The 24,345-nt window shown below is 42.9% G+C and overlaps 1 protein-coding gene across 2 annotated transcripts; it reads right to left on the bottom strand.

The window, feature by feature from the left end:
* Positions 1-325: 325 nt before the first annotated feature.
* LOC143767200 (oocyte zinc finger protein XlCOF8.4-like) lies at positions 326-24,295 on the bottom strand. Of its 2 annotated transcripts, none has more exons than XM_077255328.1 (5): positions 24,056-24,295; positions 16,632-16,747; positions 13,466-13,609; positions 13,255-13,378; positions 326-8,450 (listed from the first exon to the last, which is right to left on the bottom strand). In XM_077255328.1, the coding sequence occupies exons 2-5, from the start codon at positions 16,707-16,709 to the stop codon at positions 7,657-7,659; spliced, it is 1,140 nt and encodes a 379-aa protein (XP_077111443.1). In that variant the 5' UTR covers positions 16,710-16,747; positions 24,056-24,295; the 3' UTR covers positions 326-7,656. The 2 variants fall into 2 exon arrangements, with proteins under 2 accessions (XP_077111443.1, XP_077111445.1); XM_077255330.1 differs by having other exon boundaries at positions 16,632-16,744.
* Between the last annotated feature and the right edge of the window lie 50 nt (positions 24,296-24,345).

Genomic DNA, 24,345 nt, shown 5'->3' with positions numbered 1-24,345 from the left:
ATTCACATTTAGGGAAACACTACAACCTGTCTCCCACAGCAGCGCTAATGGATCTTTGCTAGTGACTTTTCAGCTCAGAAATAACAATGCCATTCTTGCACATGGTGTGTGGTTGGTATTGGAGCTCAACTAGATGAGGATGACATCTAATCACACCCAGGCAATGAAATTGAAAAATAAGACCCTTCTTTCTAACCAGGACAACTCCTTTCTATACAGTTGTGGTCAACATTATTGGTCTTGATTGTTTATTATAAACAAGCCAATTTATTCAGAAATAAGTGGCTATATACCAACTGTGCATCATTAGAATATTTTAATAGCATTCAAAAACATTCAACAGAAAAGTTGACTAGTCAACATACATGCAGTAATTTCAAAAAAAGAATTGTAGAATTATAGTATATGACATGGGTAGAATTAAAGGCAACCTTTCCCCAATACATGGCAGCACAAGATATGGCAACAACCGTGAACCATCTGTGAGCTTCTTGCACTTGTCTGCTGCTAATTTCTTCCACTACCTATCTAAAGCTCTTGAATGTTTGCAGGATTCGATTCCCATTCAGCTCTCCCCAAAGATTTTCAGTGGGATCGAGATGAAAACTTAATAACTTAATTTAAAATAAAGCATTTTTCCTTCTAAACCATTCTTACGTACTTTTGGATGTGTGCTCTGGGTCATTATTCTAGTGTAGGACTCAGTCCAACTCATAACCTAGTTTGTTTACACTTGGAAGCACATTTTGACCTAAATGTTCTATGTGACATCTCTACTTAGGCCTACTCTAGGAAGCGTGCCTCTGTCACCAGGCACTGCCGTATTCACTCTGCTACTGGTGCTGGAGGAGACATAATGTTCAGTATATCTGGGTGACCCAGACGCTGTCCAGCCATCAATTAGTGTATCTGGGATGTGTGGTGTTGCAGAGCAAGACTAATAGGTATGTATTCTGTCCAGTAGCCCAGCAAGTGTAATCCGCTCCCTGCTGTGGCCAATGGGGCAGTACCACACCCCACTTAAACTTCCAGCATTCTGGAAGGGTTTGGTTTCTCCTTGTGCTCTAGTGTTACTCCTTTAAACCTGAACCTGACTCATCTCATTACACAACTACTTCCATATTGCTAGATCAACTGTCTATGACTCCAATCTGTTTCACTTGGAGTCAAACAGATTGGAAGACGAGGGTTGTTCTGGTATCTGCTAGACGGAGTGGCCTGAGCCAAGTCCATCCAAGGTAGTTTTTGGATTGATGGCTTCTGAAAGACTTTACACTCTGATAATCCTCCACCATGCTTCACTGTTGGTCGAGTACACTTTTGCTATAATAATTTTGTCCTTTGCCCTGCCAATGAGTTTATACATATCAAATGAGCTTCACTAAATACATTATTGCAGGAGATATTTTATATGGTGTATTTAATATTCAAGGTTACCAATACTGTTGATCACAGCTCTGTAACAGACATTATTCTGATTGTATAAGTCTAAAAGTCTCACGTGTCATTTTTTTTTTACAAGATTGAAAGGGATCCTGTTGTCAGAATTTTATACCCCAAACTAATGACATGTATATAAAAGCGCTTTAATGCTGAATAAATCCTTACCTTTCTTGGAGAAATTTGTTTTCTGTTTTATTGGTCTCTTGCCTCTCTCTCTATTCCCCACCCACTGCCTGTCTCCTGTCTTTAACAGGTCACTGAAACAGGAGGCCAGCAGTGGGCAGAGATTAGGGAGAGATGCAGGAGGCCGACAGTGGGCAGAGGTTGGGGAGACAGCCAGGAGTCCAACAGTGGGCCGAGGTTGGGAAGAGAACCAAAAGTCCAACAGTGGGCAGAGGTTGGGGATAGAGGTAGGAGGCCGACAGTGGGCAGAGGTTGGGGAGAGAGGCAGGAGGCCGACAGTGGGCAGAGGTTGGGGAGAGAGGCAGGAGGCCGACAGTGGGCAGAGGTTGGGGAGAGGCAGGAGGCTGACAGTGGGCAGAGGTTGGGGAGAGGGAGGAGGCCGACAGTGGGCAGAAGTTGGGGAGAGAAGCAGGAGGCTGACAGTGAGCAGAGGTTGGGGAGAGAGCCAGGAGTCCAACCACAGGCAGAGGTTGGGGAGAGAGGCAGGATGCCGACAGTGGGCAGAGGTTGGGGAGAGATAGGAGGCTGACAGTGGGCAGAGGTTGGGGAGAGAGGGAGGAGGCCGACAGTGGGCAGAAGTTGGGGAGAGAGCAGAGGTTGGGGAGAGACCCAGGAGTCCAACCACAGGCAGAGGTTGGGGAGAGAGGCAGGATGCCGACAGTGGGCAGAGGTTGGGGAGCGGTAGGAGGCCGACAGTGGGCAGAGGTTGGGGAGAGAGGCAGGAGGCCGATAGTGGGCAGAGGTTGGGGAGAGAGGCAGGAGATCAGTAAGTGCAGAGCCCAGAGAAGCTCATTAGCATACAATATCATCTATGGATTTCTCTAAAGCAGCTAAACAGATTTCTTCAAGAAAGGTAAGGATTTTCTAAGCATTAATTTCCATTATGTATGTGTCATTAGTTTGAGGAATAAAATCCTGATTAAAGATTATTTTTAGGCCACATTCACCCTCTTATATTTGGTCAGTATTTGTAAGTTAAAATCAGGAGTGTAACAATCAGAGGAAAAGTATAATAGAAACACGTCACCACTTCTGTATTTATCACACACTCCTGGATTTGGCTTACACATACTAAGGTAAAATACTGACCAAATACTGAATGTGTGAACATGGCATTAAAGACAGCATGGTTCATTTCCACTTTTTATCAATCCCACAAATGATTTCTGACTAAACATATGATGTATGCTGATGGTCATGACCCAACTCCATACTTTAGCATCTAATACTTGGCTACTGGTTCAAAAGAAGCAGATATGGATCATCTATTTTTTGTGTGTGTTTTAATTTAGAAAAACAATTAGTAAATAGGAACCTTAAAGTATAATCAGACAGCTGATTTATGCTGCTCGCACCATGGGCAGAATGAATCAGAGTTCGACTGTCATTTCGCCCAGGTATGTATTATTCTGAAAAGCTGCAGGATTTGAAAGAATACATGAATTAAAAAGCCAGCTATGGACCATGAGGCTCGGGTGAGTAGTCCAAGAGGTGGGTCTCCTGTGGCTTCTGCTCTCCTTGAGTGACAGGTCTCTCTCTATACATGTGTGTATACAGAGAGATCTGTTATTCAGTGGTGGAAGCTGGGCTAGGAGAAGCAACAGGGGACTGGCTTCTTGGATTAGCCACATAAGCCGCATTAAAGTTTTTATCCTCTTAATATATTTCAATCATCCTATTATATAGCCCTGTGTACTTACAATTGCTCATTTTGTCCTTCTTACTCAGCTATTTCTTTTCCCTTAGGTTTATGACATCTACTATATAATTGTCTGAGGGTCACTTCCGTCTTTCTGTCTGTCCTTCTGTCTGTCACGGATATTCATTGGTCGCGGCCTCTGTCTGTCATGGAATCCAAGTCGCTGATTGGTCGTGGCAAAATGGCCACGACCAATCAGCGACGGGCACAGTCCGGCGGCAAAATGGCCGCTCCTTACTCCCCGCAGTCAGTGCCTGCTCCATACTCCCGAGTCCCCTCCAGTCAGCGCTCACACAGGGTTAATGGCAGTGGTAACAGACCGCGTTATGCCACGGGTAACGCACTCCTTTACCGCTGCTACTAACCCTGTGTGTCCCCAACTTTTTACTATCGATGCTGCCTATGCGGCATCAATTGTAAAAAAATGTAATGTTAAAAATAATAATAAAAAAAAGACAGCTAAGTCTTCTGGGTAATTTCGCAATGCATCCTGGGAACGGAAGATGGCGGCAGCCGCGCGCGGCTCGGCGGAGCTTTGGTGGATCCCGGTGGGTGAGTATAGAACTATTTTTTATTTTAATTATTTTTTTAACAGGGATATGGTGCCCACACGGCTAAATACTACGTGGGCTGTGTGATATACTGCGTGGGCTGTGCTATATACTACATGGGCAGTGTGATATACTGCGTGGGCTGTGTGATATACTGCGGGGGCTGTGCTATATACTACACGGCTGCTATATACTGCGTGGGCTGCATTATATACTACATGGCTGTTATATACTACGTGGGCTGTGTGATATACTGCGGGGGCTGTGCTATATACTACATGGGAAGTGTTATATACTACGTGGGCTGTGTGATACACTGCGGGGGCTCTGCTATATACTACATGGGCAGTGTGATATACTGCAGGGGCTGTGATATACTGCGGGGCTGTGCTATATACTACATGGGCAGTGTCATATACTGCGTGGGCTGTTTGATATACTCCGGGTGCTGTGCTATATACTACATGGGCAGTGTTATATACTACCTGGGCTGTGTGATATACTGCGGGGGCTGTGCTATATACTACATGGGCAGTGTGATATACTGCGTGGGCTGTGTGATATACTGCAAGGGCTGTGCTATATACTACATGGGCAGTGTGATATACTGCGTGGGCTGTGTGATATAAAGCGGGGGCTGTGCTATATACTACATGGGCAGTGTTATATACTGCGTGGCCTGTGTTATATACTACGTCGCCTGTGTTATATACTGCGTGGCTGCTATATACTGCGTGAGCTGTGTTATATAGTACGTGGGCTGTGTTATGTACTGCGTGGCCTGTATTAACGCATCGGGTATTCTAGAATATGTATGTATATAGCAGCCACATAGTATATAGCACAGGCCACGTACTATTTGTCTGCTATATACTACATGCCTCCTATATACTACGTGGCCTGTGCTATATACTATGTGGCTGCTATATACATACATACAACCATATTCTAGAATACCCGATGCGTTAGAATCGGGCCACCATCTAGTGACTAATAACTGACTAGTTGAATCTTTCCAAGCTGTAGAAACAGGAGGTCAATTTTCCATGTATGAGTCATAAGTCACTGCAAAAGTCCCTGGCAGACAGGAAGAGGGAGATGAAGAGGGGAATGATAAATGCAGGGACAAGAGACTTCCTGTTTCTACGTATAGCAGAGAAAAGAGAAGAATTAGCTGGGTAAAAAGGCAAAATGAGCAATTGTAAGAACATAGTGCTATATGAGGATTGGTACATCTGTGGTGTTTTTCCTGATGAAGGAGTCTGAGAACTTTGAAATGCGTTGAATAAAGCCACATCCTATATGACATACGTCTGGACTTTCACTTACTCAGCAGTGCAGAGTCAAATCCACATCTACCCATTTTTTTCCATAATATGAGGATTGCAATATATTAAGAGGATAAAACTTTGATGGGAAGAGGAGTGCTTCTTTAAATGTGGGCTTTTGCTGTAATACAGAGCCAGTGCGTGATTCATGCAGGCTGTGAATGAGGCAGCATAAATCAGCTGTTCAATTTATTTTAAAGTGTTTTGATTCCTCAATTATATCCTTGTTACGTGGTGCAAAGTTATAGGAGATAGTACTTGCACCTAAGCCCTGGTACCTGAGGAAGAGACCAAACACATCTTGCCACAAGAAGACACTAATATCGTAAATGGTACCTGGTAGGTTAGGCTAGTCTGTTATAGATTTGGTATTGGGGCCCAGGAGCTTCAAGACATACAGTATATATCTGTTCATCATTGCAGGACATAGCATTTAAAACCTAGGAACATATATTCCATTTACAATGCGGTAAGTACCACTCACAGTCCAGGATACTGTAATCCATACAGACGTCAAAGAATAGGATAAGGTGCCAAACGTCTCTCAGCAGGTAGCCCAGTGTTGCATCTTTAGAACCACAGTGCTGGCTTTTAATTGGAATACTGCCTTTCAAACAGATTAGTCTGCAGGAGAATAGTCACACTTCAAGTTTCTTAATGTGTACTTGACCCATCAGAAACAAAGAGTTGGGAAAAGCTGTACATGTCCAGAAATATTAACATTTTTGAAAAATTCAAAAGATTTTGTAGGCAACAATCAGTTTTTGGTCTTCACATCTATATGATTTCTAGACAAGGTAACAAAGATATAAATGATCATCAAGGTGGGTAACCCTAACAAAATAATAATTTAAAAATAGAATACTAAAAACAAATCCACTAACATACAAAACGCCATTAAGTGCCTCAGTCCTGCTCCCAAACCTAAAAAGAAACGGTCACCGTTCCGGACATGTCAGTTTTTGGTAATACTTGTATTCTTTAAGATACAGCATCTTTTCTTATAACAGTGTTGTGCCATTCTTTTATTACTCCAAAATATGTATGAATAAATTGACAGAAGGCGTCCCCAGTTTGGGGAGTCACCCTACATTGTTTGACTCTATCCAATAAGTAATAACACCCCCTTTAAGACAGCGAAAATGCTAGCACACATATTGTAGGTCTCTAAGAGGGACAACAGCACTGCACGTCACTGAGTTATAACGAGATGATCGATCAAGAAGAATGCAAGTGTTTTCAAAAACAGTGAAAAAACGCGAAAAGCCCTTTATAATATGTGGTTTATCACATTTCAAAGCTCAAACCAAGAGCACATTAGAAATAGGAGTTAATGGGTTGTCCAACACAAATGCCACTTATAAATATCTGTCTTTAAGCCCTAACCACTTTTGCAAAATGCTTTATTATAAAATTCCCTACCATTCTCTATCACACTTCTTCTTTGCCCATTGCCCTCATCTTCAGAAGACATGTGAGTGACAGATGCGCCGGCCCTACAGCTTCTATCACTGCTCTCAAACAAATCATCATCATGAGGTGGATCTGGGGTCACCTATCTTTCTTCTATCATCACCCACTGATGACTATTCATTTTGAGGGTGGGGACAGAAGCTGTGGGGAGGTGCTGGAATCACTCACCCTGCTTCTATCACCATCCCCTGATGACGTCTCATTTCAGGGAAAAGGAAGACGCTCATGGAAATAGGAACTGGGGAGCCAGTCATTGTAAATGCAAGCAGCAGGGACAGAAGTGTGCTGATAGCCTTTAAAACTGAAGGTGGCAGGTTCAGATGAAGTGTGGCTTCAGGTACTGAATTACTGTCACTTCTGCCTCACCCCTTGAGACATCATAAGAGGACAGCAGTGACAAAGTTGTGGTAAGTGACTGCAGTGCCGCCCATGATGATGTCTGGCTTCAGGACGGGTAATAGAAGATGAGGAGAAGTGACTGCAAGCACATCCTTCTGGGACATTGTATATAAAACTCCCCTCAAACAAAACATCACAGGAAATGAAATAGAAAAAGTCACACAAAGGGAGTAGCATGATAGAGGGAATTATAGGGTATAATAAAGCAAGTTACAAAAGTGTTTATGGGTTAAAGATAGCCATTTAAAATGGACAATATAGATATTGCACCACCCCATTAAGGAATGTAGACAGAGAATAAGGCCCACACATTCAGGAAGAATTAACATGAGTCTAGATTTGAACAGCAACCAGATCAAGTATTTTCTTCCACCCCCAACACTCTTCCTTTCTGATTGCACAGCCTTTAGGTTGAGGTCTTCAATGTTGGACTGTGATTCGGATTATAAACAAACTGTTTGGCCTTCCCTGTAATCCAGGGAAATATATTATTCAAAGCAGAAACTGGGGGAAAATCCTAGATTCAGGTAAAAAAACGGAATTGTTGGTTATTGTCCCTAATTCCATAACCTAGGAGCTTCTATTGTCTGTGGATCCTCTGATGTCTAAAAAGATTTGTTTTATATATAAAACATTTCCCGCATTCTCGACATGACAAAGACCTCTCATTCCGGTGACCCCTTTGATGATCAATCAGGCTACTTTTATACCCGAATCTTTTACCGCATTCTGGGCACATGTATGGTCTCTCTCCTGTGTGGCTTCTCATATGTATGATCATGCTAGAATTTACCGAAAAGCATTTACCACATTCTGGACATGAATACGGTTTTTCTCCAGTATGGGTCCTCAGATGGTTAGTAAGGGCTGATGGCTGCTTAAAAGACTTGCTGCACTCTGGACAAATAAAGGGCTTCTCGTTTGTATGAATCCTGCGATGCATCAAAAGACCGGAGTGTCGAGCAAAACATTTACCACATTCTGAACACTGGAATGGTTTCTCCCCTGTGTGTGCTCTCTGGTGGATGCAAAGTCTGTAATGGTTACTAAAAATCTTTCCACAATAAGAACAAATGACTGGCGCTTTATCCTTGACCATCTGATTTCCCACAGGTAAGTGGGTACTTCCATGTAGAAGACTCAGCGGAGCAGTAAGATCTAAATGGTGAGAAGGAAATATAAAGAGATCTTCTGGGATGCCCTGGTCGTGTAAAATGGACTGCTCTTTTATATGGTAGTCAGGCATGGTCCAAGGTTCAGTGATTTCATTCATACTGACGCACATTTCAATAGTATCACAAGGAACGCCGATATCATCATTCGAGGAAAAGCTGTTAAATAAGTCGTTGACATGTAATTCACGAGGTGATTCACCTGCTCGGAGAGAAAGTGACAAGGTATAACACTCCACCTTTTCTGAAATGTGATTTATCATAACATTCCATGTTTACTAACATATATTTGATTAACCAGAACAGCCTGAAGTCCTTGTAAATCGTCATTTAAAGGGAACCTTTGACGAAACGCTATTAACCTGCAGATATGGGGTTAATCTGCAGGTTAATAGTGTTCTGATCCTGCCTGGGACTGGCACTTAGACCCTCAATGCCAGGAGGAAATTAACTTTATTCCTCCCGGTAGCGTTCCGGTTTCAGTCACAGGAATGGAGCCATTGCCGTTTCAGTCACAGCAGTGAGTATAGAGAGCGTTGGCTGTAACTGCACCCCTGACACTGACTGAAAGCCGGCCCTAATGATGAGTAAGTTGTCAATCAGTGCCATGGGTGCGGTTACAGTTGCTGCTCTGAGAACAAGGCGGTGATAGGCTAGTGCTGATGCCAGGGCTCAAATCCCCAGTGATCACAAATTGGTGGCCTATCCAAGGACAGGACATCAATACATTTACCTGGAAATCCCTTTGGGAATGCCAATTTTCATTTTTGCACTTTCGTTCTTCCCTTCCCTTCTTCCAAGAGTCATAATTTAGTCATTTACGCTGTCTTTTTTTTTTCAGAACAAATTGTAGCTTTTAATTCATTCTATTCATATATCCATGCAATGTTTGCCCCCCTTTCTGATTTCCTATTCTTTTGAATGTTTGTCATACTTAAATGTTTCAGATCACCAAACAAATTTAAATAGCTGCCTCTTTTTTCAATATCGGAGCATTTAGATGCAATAATCACCCCTTTTTATAATATCGGAAGCGGTTCACAATTATCTCCACCCCAAAGAAAACAATGAGATAAGGCATCTGCCTTAGGGTACCGTCTCACAGTGGCACTTTTGTCGCTATGACGGTACGATCCGTGACGTTCCAGCGATATCCATACGATATCGCTGTGTCTGACACGCAGCAGCGATCAGGGATCCTGCTGAGAATCGTACGTCGTAGCAGATCGTTTGGAACTTTCTTTCGTCGCTGGATCTCCCGCTGTCATCGCTGTATCGGTGTGTGTGACACCGATCCAACGATGCGTTCGCTTGTAACCAGGGTAAACATCAGGTTACTAAGCACAGGGCCGCGCTTAGTAACCCGATGTTTACCCTGGTTACCATCGTAAAAGTAAAAAAAAAAAAACAATACATACTCACATTCCGGTGTCCGTCAGGTCCCTTGCAGTCTGCTTCCCGCTCTGACTGACTGCCGGCCGGAAAGTAAGAGCAGAGCACAGCGGTGACGTCACCGCTGTGCTCTGCTTTCACTTTACGGCGGCACTCAGTCAGAGCGGGAAGCAGACTGCAAGGGACCTGACGGACACCGGAATGTGAGTATGTACTGTTTGGTTTTTTTTACTTTTACGATGGTAACCAGGGTAAACATCGGGTTACTAAGCGCGGCCCTGCGCTTAGTAACCCGATGTTTACCCTGGTTACCCAGGGCCTTCGGCATCGTTGGTCGCTGGAGAGCTGTCTGTGTGACAGCTCTCCAGCGATCACACAACGACTTTCCAACGATCACGGCCAGGTCGTATCGCTGGTCGTGATCGTTGGAAAGTTGCAGAGTGTGACAGTACCCTTAAATGGGTTGTCCAAACTTTCAATTAACCCCCCACTGTATCCCCCAGGGGCCCCTAATTAATTTTGTAAATACCTTCTGTTGCCAATACTGCCTGTGAGCGGCACTATGCCGGCGCCTGAGTCCAAGTCACGTGACCCCCAGGCTGCAGCCGCCGCAAATATCTGCCGACGTCACTTCAATTTCCTGACTCTGGAAATTGGCGTGACGCCATCAGCAGGCGTGGCCCAGCCTCCACAGACAGCAGTCACTCATCAAGAGTGACTGGGCTGTGGGCGGTGCTGGGGTCTGCAGGCGGTGCGGTGCTGGGGTCTGCGGGCGGTGCGGTGCTGGGGTCTGCGGGCAGTGTGGTGCTGGGGTCTGCTTCGGGCGGGCGGTGTGGTGCTGGGGTCTGCTTCGGGCGGGTGGGCGGTGCGTGGGGGTTCTGCGGGCTGTCTGAGGGTCTGTGCAGGGGGGTCATTGGTGTGTGTGTGTTTGCGTGTGCAGGCATTGTCCGATGGGACTACAAGTCCCATCCGGCAATGCCTGCTACAGTGACAGTGATTGACACATTAGCCAATGATGGGACAGTAGTAGTCCCATCATCCGGCTAATGGAATGTAAAAAAAACCCAAAAAAACACATACACACATATACAGTGCATACATATAGTCATACAGTACATACAACACACAGTACATACATCATACAGTACATACAACATACATACATACAGACATACAATACATACATACAGTACATACAACATACAGTACATACATATAGACATACAGTACATACATACAGTACATACAACATACAGTACATACATACAGTACATACAACATACAGTACATATATAGACATACTGTACATACAACATACAGTACATACAACATACATATAGACATACAGTACATACAACATACAGTACATACATACAGTACATACAACATACTGTACCTCAAGACATGTTCCTGTGTAGCCCTAGCCTTAATTACACAGATTAATTTTTTTTTTATTTTTTTACAATGTGATTTTGGTTATTCAGATGTTTAGCCTAATTTATCATTTGCAACTTTTCAAAATCTTGCTCAATTTTTGCACAGCTGGACTCCAGTATACTTGTGGAACAAAATGTCAACAGTACATACAACATACATACAATTTTCATAGTCATGAAAGTACAGAAAAATCTTTAAACGAGAAGGTGTGTCCAAACTTTTGGTCTGTACTGTATATATATATATATATATATATATATATATATATATATATATATATATATATATATATATATATATATACACACCTATATAAAGAAAGATTGCACATAAGGATCAGATTAAACCATACAAAATTATTCTATTAAACATCTTAGTATAAAAATCCATAGACTGTAACAATATTGCGGGATTCTGTGATGGAAAAACTACAAAATGGAACCACAGGTCAGAGGCAAATCCATTTCAATGCCCTCCAACAACCATAAATCATATACATAGACATTTCAATACATAGTGAAACAAAAAGAGACTCCACTGAAGAATTAGCATCCAGTAACCAGTATTATCAAGGTCGGCAGGGAAACTACAAAGTATAGTCGAGCATAATTACCTCAGACCTGTGGTGCCACAACCCCTACGCGCGTTTCGGCTTACGTGCCTTCTTCTGGGGGTGTCAAACCGAAATGCGCGTAGGGGTTGTGGCACCGCAGGTCTGATGTAATTATGCTCGACTATGGTTTAATCTGATCCTTATGTGCAATCTTTCTTTATATGGGTATATTGTATTTTTGCACTGGATTCCCAGTAAATAATTCCCTGCAAGGGCACAAGTGTTGTATGCATTAACATTGTGCATTGTTATCTAAATCTGTTTACATATATATATATATATATATATATATATATATATATATATATATATATATATATATATATATATATATATATATATATATATATATATATATATATATATATATATACACAGTATATATGTATATATAATTTTGACATTATTTTGGCCTTTTGTTACTAGTGTTCATTGTGCATTAAAAATTTACCAAAATTTACCAAACATACAGGTTCAATTTTGGTGGTGGAAAACAAAAATCTGAAATTTGAAACAAAAACCCCCAATACAAAACGAAAAAAAAATCAAGCTTGATTTGTGTTGCCTTGCCATTTTCTGAGACCTGTATTTTTTCCATCAGTGGAGATGTTTTTCGTTTGGCAAGCTGACATTTATATAGAAAAGATGTTAGGGTACACGTTTTTTATTACATTTTTGGGGAGGCGCAGCTACTAAAAAACGTTAATTCTGGGGTTTTCCATTTTTGGTTTTATGGTGTTTATTGTGCAGGGATATACAATTTCATATTTACAGACACGCCAATACAGAATTTTTTTAATATCTTTACTTAATTGGGGAAAAGGGTGATTCAATTTTTTTGTTTTCATTGTTTAATATTTCAAACAACTCTTTTCTTATATTTTATTTTTAGTCCCCTTAAAGGTCTTGAACCAATCAATCATCTGATCACTTGTTCTAGATCCTGCAATACTATTGTATTGTCGTATAGAACTAACATCATTGTCTCCTATGAAGCTTAGCCTATGGCGTGGATTCACAAGTGCTGTGGTAAGAGTCAGCAGCAGTCCTCCGGCTGCCATGGCAACCCAGCAACACACTGCCTGCACCATAACAGGCAAATATTGGGACCACACGCATCCTAAATGCTGAGCCATATATTGACAACCGCATTAAAGTGGCTAACAGCAGAGATGAGAGCTGTTACAGGCAGATGCTACCTTTATAGCAGTCAGGCTCAGCTCCGGAGCCCGCTTCATACACTTACCCCCGTCATGTGGCAAATATGAACAGCACACGTCAGAAAGGGGTTAATAGTGTAACAATGAAATGGGTTTCCAACTGTTTCCATTATTCTATAATTTCAAAACCATCAAGCATTGATCCCAAACATGATGATATGGTGATAAAAGGGTAACAAAAAGCGGAATGCAGGGCTCCTTTAAGTGTCAATCCCTAAACACCATTCTTAAAAAGTGTAAGTAAAGGGTCCATTTACATACCCTGTAGGATTGACATAAGGATACACACAGGCCTTAGATGCCAAGTATCTATGTCATGGCTATGTAATAAAACTGAAACTTACTGCATGAGTCCATGGTTTGCTGGTCCTCCATCAAGGCATGTTTGTACACATCTTTGTGTTCTTCTACATACTGCCACTCCTCCACAGAGAAACAGACCATGATGTCCTCATATCTGATAGGAACCTGGCACACAATGATACAGTTATGAAGCAAGCACATTGTCCTTTTGTCATTATCATGCAAGGTCCCAGCATTCCCAGCAGTGCTCACCTCTCCAGTCAGAAGCTCAGTGATTTTGTTGGTGAGTTCTAGGATCTTCTCATCGTTCTTTCTCGCTTCAATCAGTGATGGAAGTGGAGGACTCTGGATCTTTCTCACCCCAATCTCCCTGGATTTCTTAACCATAATATATTCCTGCATAATGAGTTCACACAGCTCAATTATATCCTTGTTTTTATTCTACACAAAGGCATATACAAGTACAGGAGGACTTGGGCAGAAGATTGTTTAGTCCTGCTTGCACTCAGTGATGAGTCTAGTGGAAGGTCCAGTTGTGTGACTGATAGCCATGTCTGTATCACTCTCACAGGCCAATAAAAGCAGTTACAACAATGCGACTTTTTCTTTTCGATATTTAAGACAGATTTGACAGACGGGACCCCTACGGATGTAACAATACCAAATATTTTTATTTTTTCATTATTTCTTTAATTTAACAAAAAAAAATAAGCAGGGTGATTTAATGGGGTTTTTTGCTCCATTTTTATACTTTATTTTTTTTGTCCCCTTAGGGACTTGAGCTTGTGACTGTTTCATCACTTACACTATATACTGCATAACTATAGTCAAATCATGATTCATCTATGAAGCTCAGCCTCTGACTGAGCTTCCCAGGAGGGCTAATATGGCAGTTTCGGAGAACTTGAGCAGGGCCCCAGCTGCCATTTCACTACATTGTATCCACGCAATTGTGTCACGGGGGGCCGATGAGAATTGATAGGTGTGCACATCAGAGATCGTGCTATTTAAACACCTCTGTCCAGTGTGAGATAGCGCTTACTGCATGTGGTGGGGGACACTCGCTTAGCAACAGGACTCAGTCACACAGGCACGTTTTTCTCACAAAAACAGCCCTGCAGGCCATGTTGCACATCACAGGCCTAACACATAGTTCATTTCTAAACATTTTAACTTCATATACAGCTTTGAAGCGCAGTCAGTAAACACGTTGGACCACTTTGTCCAGTTACCGTGGCTGACCGCACGCCGAACAGTTCACTAATGTTCATGGAGCACAAGAGGCACCAACACACGACATTATGTTGCAGCTATAAACATGCTGGACCTTACTCCATCCAGTTACCATGGGTGACCGGACAGTTCATTAACTGACCCCCTGTCAGTGCACACAGCTCCCCATACTCTGGGTTACCTTCCAGGAGCTCCTGCGCCACACGCTGACCTCCTGTCAGTCCTCTCTCCTCCAGGGAAACTGCTGAACTGGGATCACCGTCCCGGACCATGCCTTGCTCACCAGGCCACCTGACAGTCCAGATCCTCAGACGGTGCTGTAGCTCCCCCAGTGCAGTGCCGTTGCAGACTCTGCATACATGCCTTCCCATGTGCTCTTCAGGAAGTCCTACTCCCAGGACTTCCAACACAGGTTGTGCTATTCAGGAATCCTACTCCCAGGACTCCCAACACAGGCCACTGCATGTGCTGTTTAGGACGTCCGTCCCCACCTGGGGCCGTCAGACATAAGTCTCTCAGTGCGCTTAACAGGGATCCGATCCTACTCCTAGGATCTCCCAACACACAGGTCTTCAGATCCACGGCCTCACAGTGCGCTATTCAGGGAATCAGTCCACACTCAGGACCTCCCAACACACAAGCCGTCCAGGATCTCACACAGTCTCCATTACACCTCCATGTGACCACACCATGGTCACATTATGTAGTTGTAATCACTCCCATAGATAAGTGGTGTGTGTGTGGCTAGTTCAACCCGCCCAGCTCTTGAACTAGCCCAATAAGCCTCCTTTCATATCTACACTCACCGGCCACTTTATTAGGTACACCATGCTAGTAACGGGTTGGACCCCCTTTTGCCTTCAGAACTGCCTCAATTCTTCGTGGCATAGATTCAACAAGGTGCTGGAAGCATTCCTCAGAGATTTTGGTCCATATTGACATGATGGCATCACACAGTTGCCGCAGATTTGTCGGCTGCACATCCCAAAGATGCTCCATACAAGGCAGGATGGATCCATGCTTTCATGTTGTTTACGCCAAATTCTGACCCTACCATCCGAATGTCGCAGCAGAAATCGAGACTCATCAGACCAAGCAACGTTTTTCCAATCTTCTACTGTCCAATTTCGATGAGCTTGTACAAATTGTAGCCTCAGTTTCCTGTTCTTAGCTGAAACGAGTGGTACCCGGTGTGGTCTTCTGCTGCTGTAGCCCATCTGCCTCAAAGTTCGACGCACTGTGCGTTCAGAGATGCTCTTAGGCCTACCTTGGTTGTAACGGGTGGCGATTTGAGTCACTGTTGCCTTTCTATCAGCTCGAACCAGTCTGCCCATTCTCCTCTGACCTCTGGCATCAACAAGGCATTTCCGCCCACAGAACTGCCGCTCACTGGATTTTTTTTCTTTTTCGGACCATTCTCTGTAAACCCTAGAGATGGTTGTGCGTGAAAATCCCAGTAGATCAGCAGTTTCTGAAATACTCAGACCAGCCCTTCTGGCACCAACAACCATGCCACGTTCAAAGGCACTCAAATCACCTTTCTTCCCCATACTGATGCTCGGTTTGAACTGCAGGAGATTGTCTTGACCATGTCTACATGCCTAAATGCACTGAGTTGCCGCCATGTGATTGGCTGATTAGAAATTAAGTGTTAACAAGAAGTTGGACAGGTGTACCTAATAAAGTGGCCAGTGAGTGTATACAAATACTTGTGGGACTACAGGTCCCAGAACAACATTACATCTGGCTTAACGCGCAGACTCCCTCTGCGACACGCATAGGCCATTTACAATTCTGCCAGTCACTTTTTCACCATCATTATAACCACAGATATGCCTCCATGCATATCCTGAGGAGCACACACAGCGCCCCCTAGCTGCAACAGGGGTCACTGCATCACACAGGGACTGGCTGCATTAAATTAATGGAAAACAGCGGTCACTGTTGTTACAGCCAGAAGCTTGCAGTGTAACACAGCCAACAGCAGCCTGGCATGGCACATAACTCCTGAACCTGCTCCAAACACCCGCCACGACCTCAGGCAGTAAATTTCCAATACATGATCACTGTAGAGTTAATCTACAAATCAGAAGAATGTGGGTAAAAACTTAAAGTGTGGCAGAAATTCTCAACTCTCCATTCATCATGTAATACAGGTAGAAGTGATGTTCCCATAAGCCCTCACCTCTCCGGTCAGAAGGTAGGCGATCTCCAGGGTGAGCTGTAATATACTGGCACTTACATGGTGCTTCTCATGGTCCATGCTCCGCTACTCTGCCAGATCTCAGATCAGAAAACCTGCTATGGATGTAATAAAAAGTCATAAACGGATATCAGATTTATGCCACAGAGAGGGCATGTCACTTATATATGGCCAACAGGAGCAGGCGTCAGGTATGAGGGTATACAGCAAATTATGGCAGAGGGAAGAAGGGAGAAGTTATTAGAGAAGACGGTTTAGATTATGGTAGAAGTAGGTATGGAGGACATGGCGGAGAATATGAGGGATAAGGTATGTAAGTAGTTATATGTAGTAGTATAAGTAGTTATTAGATATGTTGGATAGGAGCAGAGATGATGGGAGTAGTTATTAGATATGTTGGATAGGAGCAGAGATGATTAGAGTAGTTATTAGATATGTTGGATAGGAGCAGAGATGATGGGAGTAGTTATTAGATATGTTGGATAGGAGCAGAGATGATGAGAGTAGTTATTAGATATGTTGGATAGGAGCAGAGATGATGGGAGTAGTTATTAGACATGTTGGATAGGAGCAGAGATGATGGGAGTAGTTATCAGATATCTTGGATAGGAGCAGAGATGATGGGAGTAGTTATCAGATATGTTGGATAGGAGCAGAGATGATGGGAGTAGTTATGATATGTTGAATAGGAGCAGAGATGATGGGAGTAGTTATCAGATATGTTGGATAGGAGCAGAGATGATGGGAGTAGTTATTAGATATGTTGGATAGGAGCAGGGATGATGGGAGTAGTTATTAGATATGTTGGATAGGAGCAGGGATGATGGGAGTAGTTATCAGATATGTTGGATAGGAGCAGGGATGATGGGAGTAGTTATTAGATATGTTGGATAGGAGCAGAGATGATGGGAATAGTTATCAGATATGTTGGATAGGAGCAGAGATGATGGGAGTAGTTATCAGATATGTTGGATAGGAGCAGGGATGATGGGATTAGTTATCAGATATGTTGGATAGGAGCAGAGATGATGGGAGTAGTTATCAGATATGTTGGATAGGAGCAGAGATGATGGGAGTAGTTATCAGATATGTTGGATAGGAGCAGGGATGATGGGAGTAGTTATTAGATATGTTGGATAGGAGCAGAGATGATGGGAATAGTTATCAGATATGTTGGATAGGAGCAGAGATGATGGGAGTAGTTATCAGATATGTTGGATAGGAGCAGAGATGATGGGAGTAGTTATCAGATATGTTGGATAGGAGCAGGGATGATGGGAGTAGTTATTAGATATGTTGGATAGGAGCAGAGATGATGGGAATAGTTATCAGATATGTTGGATAGGAGCAGAGATGATGGGAGTAGTTATTAGATATGTTGGATAGGAGCAGAGATGATGGGGGTAGTTATTAGATATGTTGGATAGGAGCAGGGATGATGGGAGTAGTTATCAGATATGTTGGAAAGGAGCAGGGATGATGGGAGTAGTTATCAGATATGTTGGATAGGAGCAGAGATGATGAGAGTAGTTATTAGATATGTTGGATAGGAGCAGAGATGATGGGAGTAGTTATTATACATGTTGGATAGGAGCAGAGATGATGGGAGTAGTTATCAGATATCTTGGATAGGAGCAGAGATGATGGGAGTAGTTATCAGATATGTTGGATAGGAGCAGAGATGATGGGAGTAGTTATCAGATATGTTGGATAGGAGCAGAGATGATGGGAGTAGTTATCAGATATGTTGGATAGGAGCAGGGATGATGGGAGTAGTTATTAGATATGTTGGATAGGAGCAGAGATGATGGGAGTAGTTATCAGATATGTTGGATAGGAGCAGGGATGATGGGATTAGTTATCAGATATGTTGGATAGGAGCAGAGATGATGGGAGTAGTTATCAGATATGTTGGATAGGAGCAGAGATGATGGGAGTAGTTATCAGATATCTTGGATAGGAGCAGAGATGATGGGAGTAGTTATCAGATATGTTGGATAGGAGCAGAGATGATGGGAGTAGTTATGATATGTTGAATAGGAGCAGAGATGATGGGAGTAGTTATCAGATATGTTGGATAGGAGCAGAGATGATGGGAGTAGTTATTAGATATGTTGGATAGGAGCAGGGATGATGGGAGTAGTTATTAGATATGTTGGATAGGAGCAGGGATGATGGGAGTAGTTATCAGATATGTTGGATAGGAGCAGGGATGATGGGAGTAGTTATTAGATATGTTGGATAGGAGCAGAGATGATGGGGGTAGTTATTAGATATGTTGGATAGGAGCAGAGATGATGGGAGTAGTTATTAGATATGTTGGATAGGAGCAGAGATGATGGGAGTAGTTATCAGATATGTTGGATAGGAGCAGAGATGATGGGGGTAGTTATTAGATATGTTGGATAGGAGCAGGGATGATGGGGGTAGTTATTAGATATGTTGGATAGGAGCAGGGATGATGGGAGTAGTTATTAGATATGTTGGATAGGAGCAGAGATGATGGGAGTAGTTATCAGATATGTTGGATAGGAGCAGGGATGATGGGAGTAGTTATCAGATATGTTGGATAGGAGCAGGGATGATGGGAGTAGTTATCAGATATGTTGGATAGGAGCAGAGATGATGGGAGTAGTTATCAGATATGTTGGATAGGAGCAGGGATGATGGGAGTAGTTATCAGATATGTTGGATAGGAGCAGAGATGATGGGAGTAGTTATTAGATATGTTGGATAGGAGCAGAGATGATGAGAGTAGTTATTAGATATGTTGGATAGGAGCAGAGATGATGGGAGTAGTTATTAGATATGTTGGATAGGAGCAGAGATGATGGGGGTAGTTATTAGATATGTTGGATAGGAGCAGGGATGATGGGAGTAGTTATTACATATGTTGGATAGGAGCAGGGATGATGGGAGTAGTTATCAGATATGTTGGATAGGAGCAGGGATGATGGGAGTAGTTATTAGATATGTTGGATAGGAGCAGAGATGATGGGAATAGTTATCAGATATGTTGGATAGGAGCAGAGATGATGGGAGTAGTTATTAGATATGTTGGATAGGAGCAGAGATGATGGGGGTAGTTATTAGATATGTTGGATAGGAGCAGGGATGATGGGAGTAGTTATCAGATATGTTGGATAGGAGCAGAGATGATGGGAGTAGTTATTAGATATGTTGGATAGGAGCAGGGATGATGGGAGTAGTTATCAGATATGTTGGATAGGAGCAGGGATGATGGGAGTAGTTATCAGATATGTTGGATAGGAGCAGAGATGATGGGGGTAGTTATTAGATATGTTGGATAGGAGCAGGGATGATGGGAGTAGTTATTAGATATGTTGGATAGGAGCAGAGATGATGGGAGTAGTTATCAGATATGTTGGATAGGAGCAGAGATGATGGGAGTAGTTATCAGATATGTTGGATAGGAGCAGGGATGATGGGAGTAGTTATCAGATATGTTGGATAGGAGCAGGGATGATGGGAGTAGTTATCAGATATGTTGGATAGGAGCAGAGATGATGGGAGTAGTTATCAGATATGTTGGATAGGAGCAGGGATGATGGGAGTAGTTATTAGATATGTTGGATAGGAGCAGAGATGATGGGAGTAGTTATCAGATATGTTGGATAGGAGCAGGGATGATGGGAGTAGTTATCAGATATGTTGGATAGGAGCAGGGATGATGGGAGTAGTTATTAGATATGTTGGATAGGAGCAGAGATGATGGGAATAGTTATCAGATATGTTGGATAGGAGCAGAGATGATGGGAGTAGTTATTAGATATGTTGGATAGGAGCAGAGATGATGGGGGTAGTTATTAGATATGTTGGATAGGAGCAGGGATGATGGGAGTAGTTATCAGATATGTTGGAAAGGAGCAGGGATGATGGGAGTAGTTATCAGATATGTTGGATAGGAGCAGAGATGATGAGAGTAGTTATTAGATATGTTGGATAGGAGCAGAGATGATGGGAGTAGTTATTATACATGTTGGATAGGAGCAGAGATGATGGGAGTAGTTATCAGATATCTTGGATAGGAGCAGAGATGATGGGAGTAGTTATCAGATATGTTGGATAGGAGCAGAGATGATGGGAGTAGTTATCAGATATGTTGGATAGGAGCAGAGATGATGGGAGTAGTTATCAGATATGTTGGATAGGAGCAGGGATGATGGGAGTAGTTATCAGATATGTTGGATAGGAGCAGAGATGATGGGAGTAGTTATCAGATATGTTGGATAGGAGCAGGGATGATGGGATTAGTTATCAGATATGTTGGATAGGAGCAGAGATGATGGGAGTAGTTATCAGATATGTTGGATAGGAGCAGAGATGATGGGAGTAGTTATCAGATATGTTGGATAGGAGCAGGGATGATGGGAGTAGTTATTAGATATGTTGGATAGGAGCAGAGATGATGGGGGTAGTTATTAGATATGTTGGATAGGAGCAGAGATGATGGGAGTAGTTATCAGATATGTTGGATAGGAGCAGGGATGATGGGAGTAGTTATTAGATATGTTGGATAGGAGCAGAGATGATGGGGGTAGTTATTAGATATGTTGGATAGGAGCAGAGATGATGGGAGTAGTTATTAGATATGTTGGATAGGAGCAGAGATGATGGGAATAGTTATCAGATATGTTGGATAGGAGCAGAGATGATGGGAGTAGTTATTAGATATGTTGGATAGGAGCAGAGATGATGGGGGTAGTTATTAGATATGTTGGATAGGAGCAGGGATGATGGGAGTAGTTATTACATATGTTGGATAGGAGCAGGGATGATGGGAGTAGTTATCAGATATGTTGGATAGGAGCAGGGATGATGGGAGTAGTTATTAGATATGTTGGATAGGAGCAGAGATGATGGGAATAGTTATCAGATATGTTGGATAGGAGCAGAGATGATGGGAGTAGTTATTAGATATGTTGGATAGGAGCAGAGATGATGGGGGTAGTTATTAGATATGTTGGATAGGAGCAGGGATGATGGGAGTAGTTATCAGATATGTTGGATAGGAGCAGGGATGATGGGAGTAGTTATCAGATATGTTGGATAGGAGCAGAGATGATGGGAGTAGTTATTAGATATGTTGGATAGGAGCAGGGATGACGGGAGTAGTTATCAGATATGTTGGATAGGAGCAGGGATGATGGGAGTAGTTATCAGATATGTTGGATAGGAGCAGAGATGATGGGGGTAGTTATTAGATATGTTGGATAGGAGCAGAGATGATGGGGGTAGTTATTAGATATGTTGGATAGGAGCAGGGATGATGGGAGTAGTTATCAGATATGTTGGATAGGAGCAGAGATGATGGGAGTAGTTATCAGATATGTTGGATAGGAGCAGGGATGATGGGAGTAGTTATCAGATATGTTGGAGAGGAGCAGGGATGATGGGAGTAGTTATTAGATATGTTGGATAGGAGCAGGGATGATGGGAGTAGTTATCAGATATGTTGGATAGGAGCAGGGATGATGGGAGTAGTTATTAGATATGTTGGATAGGAGCAGAGATGATGGGAATAGTTATCAGATATGTTGGATAGGAGCAGAGATGATGGGAGTAGTTATTAGATATGTTGGATAGGAGCAGAGATGATGGGGGTAGTTATTAGATATGTTGGATAGGAGCAGGGATGATGGGAGTAGTTATCAGATATGTTGGATAGGAGCAGGGATGATGGGAGTAGTTATTAGATATGTTGGATAGGAGCAGAGATGATGGGAATAGTTATCAGATATGTTGGATAGGAGCAGAGATGATGGGAGTAGTTATCAGATATGTTGGATAGGAGCAGGGATGATGGGAGTAGTTATCAGATATGTTGGATAGGAGCAGAGATGATGGGAGTAGTTATCAGATATGTTGGATAGGAGCAGGGATGATGGGAGTAGTTATCAGATATGTTGGATAGGAGCAGAGATGATGGGAGTAGTTATCAGATATGTTGGATAGGAGCAGGGATGATGGGAGTAGTTATTAGATATGTTGGATAGGAGCAGAGATGATGGGAGTAGTTATCAGATATGTTGGATAGGAGCAGAGATGATGGGAGTAGTTATCAGATATGTTGGATAGGAGCAGGGATGATGGGAGTAGTTATCAGATATGTTGGATAGGAGCAGGGATGATGGGAGTAGTTATCAGATATGTTGGATAGGAGCAGAGATGATGGGAGTAGTTATCAGATATGTTGGATAGGAGCAGGGATGATGGGAGTAGTTATCAGATATGTTGGATAGGAGCAGAGATGATGGGAGTAGTTATCAGATATGTTGGATAGGAGCAGGGATGATGGGAGTAGTTATTAGATATGTTGGATAGGAGCAGAGATGATGGGAGTAGTTATCAGATATGTTGGATAGGAGCAGAGATGATGGGAGTAGTTATCAGATATGTTGGATAGGAGCAGAGATGATGGGAGTAGTTATTAGATATGTTGGATAGGAGCAGGGATGATGGGAGTAGTTATTAGATATGTTGGATAGGAGCAGAGATGATGGGAGTAGTTATCAGATATGTTGGATAGGAGCAGAGATGATGGGAGTAGTTATCAGATATGTTGGATAGGAGCAGGGATGATGGGAGTAGTTATTAGATATGTTGGATAGGAGCAGAGATGATGGGAGTAGTTATCAGATATGTTGGATAGGAGCAGAGATGATGGGAGTAGTTATTAGATATGTTGGATAGGAGCAGGGATGATGGGAGTAGTTATTAGATATGTTGGATAGGAGCAGAGATGATGGGAGTAGTTATCAGATATGTTGGATAGGAGCAGAGATGATGGGAGTAGTTATCAGATATGTTGGATAGGAGCAGGGAGGATGGGAGTAGTTATCAGATATGTTGGATAGGAGCAGAGATGATGGGAGTAGTTATCAGATATGTTGGATAGGAGCAGGGATGATGGGAGTAGTTATCAGATATGTTGGATAGGAGCAGAGATGATGGGAGTAGTTATCAGATATGTTGGATAGGAGCAGAGATGATGGGAGTAGTTATTAGATATGTTGGATAGGAGCAGGGATGATGGGAGTAGTTATCAGATATGTTGGATAGGAGCAGAGATGATGGGAGTAGTTATCAGATATGTTGGATAGGAGCAGAGATGATGGGAGTAGTTATTAGATATGTTGGATAGGAGCAGGGATGATGGGAGTAGTTATTAGATATGTTGGATAGGAGCAGGGATGATGGGAGTAGTTATCAGATATGTTGGATAGGAGCAGGGATGATGGGAGTAGATAGATTCTGGTAGTAGATTCTGGCTGTAGAATTAGAAGTCTCAGCTGGGCATGCTGGGCTTTGTAGTTCTACAGAGGGATGGCAGGGGAAGGCTGGGAGGAGGCAGTGTTCTGTATGGTGATAGGAGGAGCACTCACATCCGCTCTTCTGTCCCTCCGCTCTCAGTGAACAGTCCGCGACACCCTGCACCCCAGGACGCCGGTGTTCTGAAAATTGTCGGCATGTCGTAGATAGTAGGGATGGGCGAGGCTACGGAGTCACGTGGCGCAAACTGACCAATCACGGCCAAGCAACAGCTGAAGATGCAGGGTGGAGAGAAGAGGAGCTGTGGGCGGCAACATGCCTGAAAATTTCAGGGAGGGGCGTGAGTATGGCACCTGGGGGCCTGGTTAAAACCACAATAGTGAGGGAGGGGGCGTGACAAAGG

This window comes from Ranitomeya variabilis, chromosome 4, assembly GCF_051348905.1.
Source record: "Ranitomeya variabilis isolate aRanVar5 chromosome 4, aRanVar5.hap1, whole genome shotgun sequence".
In the NCBI taxonomy this organism is placed as follows: Eukaryota; Metazoa; Chordata; class Amphibia; order Anura; family Dendrobatidae; genus Ranitomeya; species Ranitomeya variabilis.
The sequence above is the reverse complement of the archived record's forward strand: the minus strand, read 5'-3'. Positions and strand labels throughout refer to the sequence as shown.